Raw genomic sequence first — 10,633 nt, 5'->3', positions numbered from 1 at the left:
ACGATCTCGGTGTAATGAGCCGAACTCATTGCTAGGCTAGTTAGAACAATTACGCTCAATTTCTAGACGCGGAACGACCGCCAGAAGAAAGAGACAGAGGAAACAAATGGCGTGCATTTATTCTAATTTCTTCTGTCTTAATGCTTTCTTCTGGTAGTGATTCGGTGACTAGTTTATTCAGAGTAACTGAGCTGCTGTAATGGAATTCAACTGTGCTCAGAAAGCTGTGTGCTGATATTCTGCCGAAAGCACACCGAACATTTACCGCGCGTTGGCGAAGCTGCGTGTACGGTGCGTATCTTTACAAATGCGCTGTGTAAATGTGACTTTTTCTACATTACGAGGGCTCAAAGGTATTGGAAGTCAAAGGTAACTCGACCGGTAAAATAACGGTCGTCCTCAGGGGCGTTTCACGGATGTTGTTATTGCTAGGCGCCGGGTGCGGAAGGGATACTTTATTGTCCGTATTTGTGCGTGTAAATATATATGTGCACATATATACTATATAAAAACATAATATTGCAAAGCACAGAGCACCACCGCCCCTCCTGGCTTCACTTTTGACACTTTACAGATAAAGCAATGAAATTATAATACAAAATATTGCCAAAAAGAAGTTTTTGTAATGGCATCGCTTAGGAGATCTGGACAGTATAAGCTGTCCATTGAAGAGGAGAACTGGTTGCAGTGAATTTAGGCAAAATAACCGACGGGATATATTTACATCTGCGCATTTTGATATGCTTGAGATAAGCCCTGATGCATGAAGTTTGTGCCTTGGAGGTGAACGCGCGCCTTCGGCTCGGCTCCATGGCTCGGCTTCCTAGTATTTTAAGCACTCAGAGGTCGCATAACCGGTGCATAGTAACCACGCAAGCACGCTGTTGAAACAAGGTAGCCTTTCGACATTAAACAAAGTGCGCGAAACTGGCAGTACTCAGCCGTCACTAATATAAATGTTGTGATAGAGTTATTTGTACTCAGGTTACTCATGAAACAGTCGAGCGCATTGAATATATCCTAGAGGCTGCCGGCAGAAGAATTGTAGGCTTTCGTCGCTGTTTTTTTATTTCTTCGTAGTCAGTGTTCGTAGTCACTCATAGTGTACTGCGGCTCGAAATATTGATTGCAAACCGCACAGCAATCAGTGAGCAGCTAGGGGCATGTGCGCAGAATTCGATTGTCGCCTTCTTTGGAGGTCGGCAGGCTCCAAGAACAGGGAATATCTCGGCGCAATTTTGGCACGCCTGCTTATTCACTCGTGCACCATGGCGCGTAGGAGGCGTTGAGACACCGATAATGCATTAAACGAGCTCAAAACGCGCAATTACACGCTTTCGTAGGCTGCGACGCGCGCTCGCCAAATGCAGACGCTCTCCACAGCTTCAGTACAAAGTGACTACAGCGCCGCCGCTACGATCGCCCGTCGGAGCATCACCCGAGATGCGGCGCGGCCGCTTCGTTCGTTCCACTGCCCCCTTCTAGTACACTGTAGTGCGGCAGTCGGCACGCTCGCTTTATTTACAGTGTTCTAGAAGTTTATAGTGCGCTCACTGAGCGGCGGAGCGTGACGCACTTCATGTCGCCGCCGACAGGCGGCGCGGCTCACAGCGTCACCTGAAACTTTCCGGCGGGTTGCAGGGCGCGGATGGCGCGCATTGTTGTTTTGCGCGCAAGAAAAGTCAATCTTACGGTGCGCAACTCACGGAAGTTCTTTTGATGCAAGTTTTCGGTGTGTTGTGAAATAAATTACTGTCGTTGTGACTGATTTACGGAGGGCGAGCGATGTTTTAAGCGGCTATTGCATAAATGAATGCTCCTCCACGCAGCCGTTGCAATAACAGCTAGGGTGTGTAATTGGGGGCGTTCGGTTTTTTTTTTTGTCCGGCTGATCGATACGATTTTCAATGCACTTTCGCCACTGTAGCTGTCATAGCGACTTCACTCCCGCCTTTCGAGCCCCACTATGCCGAATATAAACAACGCCTCATTTAAAAAAATTCTTCGCGTATATATGATCTAGCTGGTCTGTGTAACTAACCCACTTAATGTTCTTTTTTTTTTTCGCGAATCAATAATGGGCGGAATCACTCGGCTTCGTAATAAATGTATCCGCACCGTACGCTTAAAAATTTTTTTATTTACAGACGTAGATCGTACAAGGTTACCAAAACTGCAGTTGGACTCGCATACCCAATAAAAAAATATTTATACATAGTTAATATGAGTACATAACAAGTAACATGTATCACGTGCGTACACATTTTTATTGCACCTTGGAATTGCACCAGCGCGGATAAAACAGGACACGAAGAAACACTCGACAGTGTCACGCACTGACATACTGATTTTATATACACAAAACCCTGCCTATGTATGCGCAAATGTTTGCCATATCACAATATGAATTATCAATGCCGAAAATGTCACTCGTGGTCGAACAATAAACAGATGCAACAAACGTGTATGAACATCTGCTAGTCGACTACGAAAATGAAAAATAAAGGACAGCAAGAAACGCCGGCGATGTTTGCAGTCGACAGCCGACGACAACGTCGACCTACCAGCAACTGGGGCATCCCAAAGAGAGCCCAATCCCTTTGGACCTCCCCCGCTTCCTACTGAGAGCTACTTCAGCCCCCATCTACATCTCCTTTTTCTGTACGTCACTATCCAGCCCGTTTCATCCGTCAGTATAGTTCTGTGCTTAGGACTTCGATAGCGAAACAAGCAACGACGTACCAGCATTCTTTATTATTTTTTTAGAAGTACCCCTAACCCCCCCCCTTTTTTTTACTAAAGCACGAGTATGGTTTTGTTGTCACCACCCTCGCGCGTTTTCTTGCTTTTATTGCTTTCACACTTGACTCTGCGGTCACTCCTAGCTTCGTTGGGTCCAGCTGTTTTTTGTTGTCAAACGCAGCCCCAGAAATTTCTCTGCACGTACGCTGCATGCTCTATGTGCACGACCGCCTGAGGCTGTAAAAAAGCACGTCCTTCCCGTCCAGATGCAGCGGCGGGCCGTCTTTGAGACAGTTGCGATTTGCGGATAGACACAGATGCCGATCCTTCAGAAAAACAAGCATATATAAGTGCAGTAAAGCGGCACGCGGGGTGCCGACAAAGGTCCTTCAAGCGAATGAACGGAGTGAACATGCGCTGCAGGGCACACACAAATGGAAACAGTAGCTTCAACTACTTGGATCAGTTTAAAAAAAAAAGAATAAAATGCTCGACTCCCTCCCCTCCTCATTTTTTTTTTTTGTGATCTCTTTTTGTGTCATTGTGGTGGCCCTCTCCCCGCCACCAACCCCGCGTTTGTTGATACCCCCGCAACTACAGCGTAACCAGCCTAACCCCCACCGACCAAGGGGACGCGCTCCACACCCCGCAGGAGTTTTCAGGAGAAACTGGCGGCAGCGCCCCTGGCGGGCGCTCAAGCTGTCGACGCGGAGAGGGCCGCGGCGGCGCGGCGCAGGGATACGGCAGTGAGCCCACTGCCCCATTCTAGTACACTGTACTTTATTCAAGTTTCGTGCCAAACCGGAAGTCGAGCTCCAGCTCCGCTCAAATCCGCAACGGCTTTCTGCGCCTGTGCTGCCACCGTACGTGTGACATAATAAGTCGGGCAGCAAACGCTGTTACGTGTAACTATTTCGTTTATTTTCTCTAGAAAAAAAGTGAGAAGCAATGCTGTTTTAACCGTTGTTTTTATTTATGTGGTATCAAAGCTAATGGATTTAGTAATGGTAGTCTCGGAGTCTTAGTGGCAACTCTCAAAGGCTACGCATTTTCTTGTTGCAAGCACCGTGTTTGATTACAGCTTACGTCACGGCTGTCATATTGAAATATCACATTTTTGCACAGTGCGCAAGTGCTTACAACACCACAACAACCCCAATAGACAGTGCAGTGCTTGTGTCTTGCGCTATGCATCAAAACAAAACAAAATGCCCGCATTTTTCTGCACTAAACAAATTTGTTAGCGCTTGAGGCGTCCTCTGTGATTGACAACGTAAAGCATAGCTTTGAAAATTTTACTAACTAAACGTAATTATATTGTTAAGTTTTGCTCCGAGAGATGACAACAAAACTGCAGTTCTTAATTTAGTTCCTTAGATTTTTAGGTTTTTAAACAACTAGAAGGAAGTTAAGCTCGCGCACTAAAAGCTTCGTACGCCACACCGCAGCACATGCGAGGAGCAGGGTTGCCAGGTTGGGCTATAAATAGCCAAATTGGGCTACTTTTTTTTTGAGTTGGCGGGATTTTTCATCTTTGGCTATTTGGCTATATTTGGGCTATTTTCTGGCTTCGTTCAAAAAACTCGTATTTCATTGTCTTTTCTACCCCTTGGTGGTTGTTTTAGCTTCAAGATTGTTGTGAATGTGCATCAATAGACATTTCGCGCGCCTTCTTTCTGACCGGTACTGACCGGGCAGAGCGATATAAGGAAGAAAAAAAGCAACGCGTGTTTTACACCTAAAGAAAAAAAGGAAGAAAAGGGCGAGGGGAGGGGGGTGCTGGGGTCGTTGTGCATCTTGTCCCTCTCTCGGAAAGGATGAAGCGGGAACGAAATGTGCGACCCGCGGGCTTTCAGTAGTCGTGTTGTGTGTCTCTCTGAGCCGTGCCCCCACAACGAGAAGCACTTCCTTTTTTTTCTTATCTTTACTGAACCATAGTAGCGACGGCCCCACGACATAGTTACGGGGGGTGCGGGTGCAAGGGAGGGAAGCGCGAGTCCTTTTGTCGATGCATCGGGACAGCGCACAGCTTGCTCCTCGCTGGGGAGGGAACAAGAGGGCCTTTTCGAGCGTGCGTGAGTGTCAAATCCTAGTTTTGTGGACAACAAAAAGGGAGGACTTTCTTTACCGGAAACTGACTATGACATTGTGGCCCCAGTCGCCGACGCCGCGGAAGGACGACAATGCAAGACTGTGCAACCTGTTGCGGGCTGGGTAAACTTAAGTGCCACCTTCCTAGCCGACAGCACGCATACAACTTTAGAGGCATGCACACATGTTGGAACATTTGTGTAGTGCACAAGCGACGGTTCTTTTACTTGCGCTTAGAAGAAGTGTTAGCATATGTGTGGCCACCCACAGAGGATGGAAGCGAGACCATTTCTATGTGTGTGTATGGGGCGGTCTGCCTCTGCTTGTAATTAAACGACTCTCAATGGCCGCACCGTCTTCCGATAGCGCCACCTTTCTAGCCGAAAGCGTGCATACGAGGCATGCACACATGTTGGAACATTTGTGTAGTGCACAAGCAACGGTTCTTTCACTTGCGCTTAGAAGTGTTAGCATATGTGTGGCCACCCAGAGAGGATAGAAGCGAGACCATTTCGACGTGTGGGTGGGGTGTCCTAGCCAAAGCAACGTTTAAATGCCACTCGACAAGTTTTTCATGTAACCATATTTTTTTCCCTTGCACTTGTTTTACATGCTTGATCTCTTTCTTAATACATTGTACATTCAGTTCTTTCATGTACAAACTCGCTCTGTGTCAGTAAATAATAAATAAAAACGTCTTGTCTGGATTTATTGTCTTTGGCTATTTTGGGCTATTTTTATGGGCTACGTTTGGCTACTTTTGGGCTATTAATGCGCCATAATTTGGCGGGTTGTTCTTCGAGTACCTGGCAACCCTGGCGAGGAGTGATGTCATCCAGGCCGACGCGACCGGAAAGGGGCGAGTCAGGCGAGTGGTGTTGGCGGTGTCGTAGCGTTGGGCGGTCGTGAACCTCGCGTTGTCGAGGGGCCGTCGCAAGCTCAGCTGTTCCCGAAGGTGGCGGCGGCGGTGATGACGCTCACGTGAGACGACGTTGGCACCGGAACAAGAAAGGCCGGGCGCAATGCGCGAAGCCGGCTGCGTCGGTTGCCCGCCGCTCAACGTCGTCGGCACCGTGGCCCGCGCATTCGGCGCGCTCTTCTTCGCCTGCGCGTTTCAGCAGCAGCTCATGGCTTCGCTCTACATCGCCGCGCTAGTGGTAGCCCTCGCGTGCTACGCCATCCACCGAGCGGCCCTGCCTCGCGTCGAAGACGCCCTCGCCGCCGAGGTGATCCTCGGAGTGGACGGCGAACGCGGCGATGGTGACAACGCGGCGCCGTTGCCGCCGGCGTTCGCGCACAGGGGCGGAGGTCACGACGCGCCCGAGAACACCCTCGCTGCCATCCGGGAGGCCAAGCGTAACAACGCGTCGGGCATCGAGTTCGACCTCTCTTTCACGCACGACAGCGTTGCGGTCCTCTTTCACGACGAGACACTCGAACGCACAACAAACGGCGAAGGACCTCTAGCTTCGATAACCTTCGAAGACCTGCGGAAACTAGACGCTGCCTCCAAACACCCGTTCGCGGAGCGCTTCGCCGACGAGCGCGTGCCGACGCTGGAAGAAGGCGTCGAGGAGTGTCTTCGCCTGGGCCTGCGCCTCATCCTGGACGTCAAGGAGTACGACCACCGAGCCGTCGCCCTGGTCGATGAACTCTTCCGCAAGAGACCCGAGCTCTACCGTCGCGCCCTCGTCGCCTCCTTTTACCCGCAGTTCATCTACGCGCTCCGGCGCCAGAATCCGGGCATCGTGACGGCGCTCACCTGGCGTCCGGGTTTCGTCGCGTACGAGGACATCGAGAACCTTAGGCCGCGCTTCAAGTCTTCCTACACGAAGCACCTGCTGGCCAGGGTCGGCGACTGGGTGCTCGACCGGGCGCTCCACGGCGGACTTCTTCCGTACCTGACCGGAGCCTCGGCCGTGCTGATCTGCAAGAACGTGCTGAGCGCGGAGTACGTGAGGTCGTGGAGAGACCAGGGCCTCCATGTCCTGGCGTGGACCCCGAACCACCCGGCCGAAAAGGAGTTCCTGCGAAAGGTTCTAAGGGTGCCCATCATTACCGACACCCTGCGGCACGCGTAAAGACAACGTTTGACGCCTTTTTAACACCATTTTTCCGGCGCACATATTTATCCTTTTCTATCGTAGCCTCCACAAATTACACGAACAAGGGAGTTTAATACGATTTTCACAATGGTGCTTTTTTAATCAGGTCCGAACGTCAGAAAATTGCGGTCAAAACTTCGGTCTCAACAGAAGGCTCAGTTGCAATCGAAATTGTAGTGTGACGTGTTGCTGCGCTCATATGATGAACGAGGGAGTCTAATACAATTGTCGCAGCGATGCAATTCGTGTGGCAAAAAAATTTGATTGACAGGGGATGCAGTTGCAATCAAAATTGCATTGTGTGGCACCTGCTTAAGATTTGACATTTTTGGGTGACCCAAAAGACATGTTGTTGGGAAAGCATCACACAGGGTCACACCCTGTTGATGGTCTTCTGTAAATCGGTTTGGGTTAGTTTGTACACCCGGTGGTTTGAATCTGCTAGTCAAGCGACTAAAGAAATCTAAAACTTCCCGATAACACTGTGGTGATCTTGCACGTTAGTAGCAGAACCCCACGCATGTGCTTTATGCGCCACTTTAGTTAACATATAATGTTAAGTAGGGCGACCTTTCTTGACTCTCGTTTGTAGTACACTGCACGATATAGCTTTTTGCACTCATCTTATAAAGGGTGGTAGGCAGTTGAATGACAGCTGTAATATGTAATTTTGTAGCAAATCCGCAGTTGAAGCTTCGTACGCACGTTTGAACTAATGCATGACTCCTAGTAATGCAAGTTAGAGAGCGTGGGTGTGGGCGTATTTATCTTTGAGGAAGAAAGCGAATGTAATGGAGGGAACAACAGGCTTACAAATCTACTTTTTCGTGTTATCAACGTCTAGATTTACGCTGTACAACATTTCGCCTGCGCTTGTAAAACTGAAGGCTTGAGTGAATCTCAAGTTTCTCATCAATAAGCATGCACGCTGGCAGTGGAGAGATCACCTTTGCTTACGGACGTGATAAACAGGCTTTAGCAACTTACGAAGCTGATAGTGGTGTTGTGAAAACATGTCTGCAGTTAATTGTATTTCATGCTGTCTCACGCACAAAGTGATCACCATCATCAATGTTCACATAAACATCATTGAATGGACCGCAAAGCTTATGTGTGACTGGCATATTGATGGCCTCATTTACTGTGGACTATCCGTCATTCGCATTGCTTGTATGACTAACTTGTTAAGAATGGCATCTTGATTACACTTTGCATGTTTATGCATGAACTGTAGTTGCTCCGTAGCTGCAATTGATCATAACTTCTTGCGGAATGTGGCTGCTTTTCATGCAGCTTGCATTTCCAACGTTGCGGCCAACTCAGTATGGCTCCATTTACTGTAGAATATCTGTCATTCACATCTCTTGTCTGAATACCTTGTTGAGAATGGCATGTTCATGCCTAGACTAACTGTAGTTTTTAAATAGAAAAGCTCCGTAGCTTAAACTGTGTGTAACTTTTCGCGGAATGTGGCAGCTTTTCATGCAGCTTGCGTTGCCGACATTGCGGCCAACTTAGTCCTGGCTTGCATATTCATGCACCGGTGATCTCTGCAGAACATTCTGCACTTTCATGGACACGTCGGGGTTTCATCAGTCTGTACCAAAGTGCTTGATAGGAGGGGGTACCTAGAAGCAGCTGAAGTACCTTCCTTGACATGCTGTTTAACATGCTCTTATTCATTCCCAGGTCCTTTATGGCATCAGTACGTGCACTTTTATATAGTTTAGATTCTCAATATGGCATTTGATATGAGAGAACATGCACAGCATCTTTTTTTGCAAAGAGTGCAAGCACAAGAAAGACTGAGCAGGGTGGACATGTGAGCTAGTTGATGACCTGGTACACAAAAACTACGAATGCAGAACGTTAAATGGAAAGCGGTGCTAATCAGAAGCTGGTGGTTTATTGTACTGACCACACCCCGTATGGTTGACAGTGAGCATGAAACACCGTGTGTGCTAGTTTATGAACTTAACGGCGTAAAGAAGTGATGGAAATGCAAAGCGTTTCCAAACTGGACGCAGCACACCAACAGTTCATTTTGCTGAACATCATACTTAATGTCAGTTTGCACCATGTGTTCCATCTTTTAGGCAGTGCACCATTCTTGTCATGTTCATTGACTACAAAAGGTGTGTTCGCATCGGTGTGAGTGCAGGGGTAAAAGTACAGATGGGTCAACTGTTAAATGGAACACTTGCGTGCAGGACATGTTTGGATTTCGCTGCCTTTCAAACTCTCTTTCGTGGCTTAGATTTGCATAAAACTGCTGGTGGTTTACAGTTCTGCCTCTTTTTGACAGACTTGTGCAGTCCATGAACAATGTTTCCCGGTCCATTTGCTGTCAGAGGGCCAGCAAAATGAAAGGTGCTCAATGGAGTGTTCCCTTTAACAGTGGACCGTACTGTACGTAGTTTCACGTGAAACTAGCAAAATGATCTTGCAACACTGTCATCTCATTTGTTCAAGAGCCTTCGTGTTGCTTTTATTACTCTGACCATAATTAGATGAGTGGAAAGTGATCCGTTTCCTAATGATTTGTGGCAATCACAAAAAAGAACGGGTTAATTTCAGACTGCATTGTTACTTAGCAAGCATCACATATGCAGGATTGTTGAAGCACACAAACGGCTTGAACTTCAACCTGTCCTCAGTATAAGCACTTGCTAATCCAGAGGTGGGCCATGTTTCCCCTATCAGAGGATGTTGTGCATCATGACAGTATTTAGCATGCAGCAGGAGCCAATAGGTAATCATGCAAAATGAATACACTGAAACTGAAGTAACGTTTACAATATACTGGCCTTGTCTTATTTTAAGCTTTGGTGCTAAGTGCAAACTGTCCACTCGCATCACCAGAAATGATGGACGTCCTTGTGACCTGTTTTTAATGCAATACCTGCGTGTGATTACTTTTTCACAGAACATATCTGAAGAGTCTTAAAGGGACATTAGAGTGAAACTTTCGTTTTTAATAATGAACTACCCTTGAATGCCTCAGAAGACACATTTGCCACAAGATGCTGTTTTTGATGAGCCAGAAAGGCGCTGAGTGCCAGTTTGAAATTGCTTGCGAGTGTCAACAGTGCCACTTAAGGGATCAAAATTGTGATTTCTGCAATGAAACTGATGCAGAATTCTGAGGCAGCGCTATTAAGTGGCAGGTTCCTCAAATGCAAATGAACACATTTCCTGTGGTACCCCCTCCTCAGTCTTCCACATGGAACATTCAGTGTGCATATCACTTCTCTGGCTCTTTCATCATCAGCACTTGCTCTGTGCAGCTTAAGCTGCCGTGAAGCAGTCGTCATTTCATGTTTTTTTACCCGTTCTAAATGTAACGGTGTTACAAGTTTTTGTCTTAATGGCTGTCAGTGTCAAATCGTGCAGCTTTATGCAAAAGTGACCTTTTGTTTCTTTTGCTGTGATGTGGCCTTGTTTTATCACTGTGACGCTTATTTTGTGCATGTGTTGGCGCAATCTACCGATATTTGTGTTCCTGTTTATGTGGCACAGATAAATCACGTGGAGAATTGAGTAAATAAATGACCAAAGCATGTTGTCAGTCGGTACGTGATTTCGATGTCTCGTAGTTTGTGATACTTGCCTTCTTTAGAGCGAAAGCTCTACCACGCCATGTCTCGAAAGGTCATTCATAGCGTCGCCATGACCTTCAGCTGCGGAAGCGCAAG

The 10,633-nt window shown here is 47.6% G+C and overlaps 1 protein-coding gene across 1 annotated transcript; it reads left to right on the top strand.

The window, feature by feature from the left end:
• The first annotated feature begins 5,685 nt into the window (after positions 1-5,685).
• On the top strand, positions 5,686-10,518 carry LOC119401219 (glycerophosphodiester phosphodiesterase 1). The gene has a single exon (XM_037667900.2). The coding sequence runs from the start codon at positions 5,856-5,858 to the stop codon at positions 6,912-6,914; it is 1,059 nt and encodes a 352-aa protein (XP_037523828.1). The 5' UTR covers positions 5,686-5,855; the 3' UTR covers positions 6,915-10,518.
• Positions 10,519-10,633: the final 115 nt, after the last annotated feature.

The sequence above is a fragment of the Rhipicephalus sanguineus genome, chromosome 8 (genome assembly GCF_013339695.2).
Source record: "Rhipicephalus sanguineus isolate Rsan-2018 chromosome 8, BIME_Rsan_1.4, whole genome shotgun sequence".
NCBI lineage: Eukaryota > Metazoa > Arthropoda > Arachnida > Ixodida > Ixodidae > Rhipicephalus > Rhipicephalus sanguineus.
The sequence above is the reverse complement of the archived record's forward strand: the minus strand, read 5'-3'. Positions and strand labels throughout refer to the sequence as shown.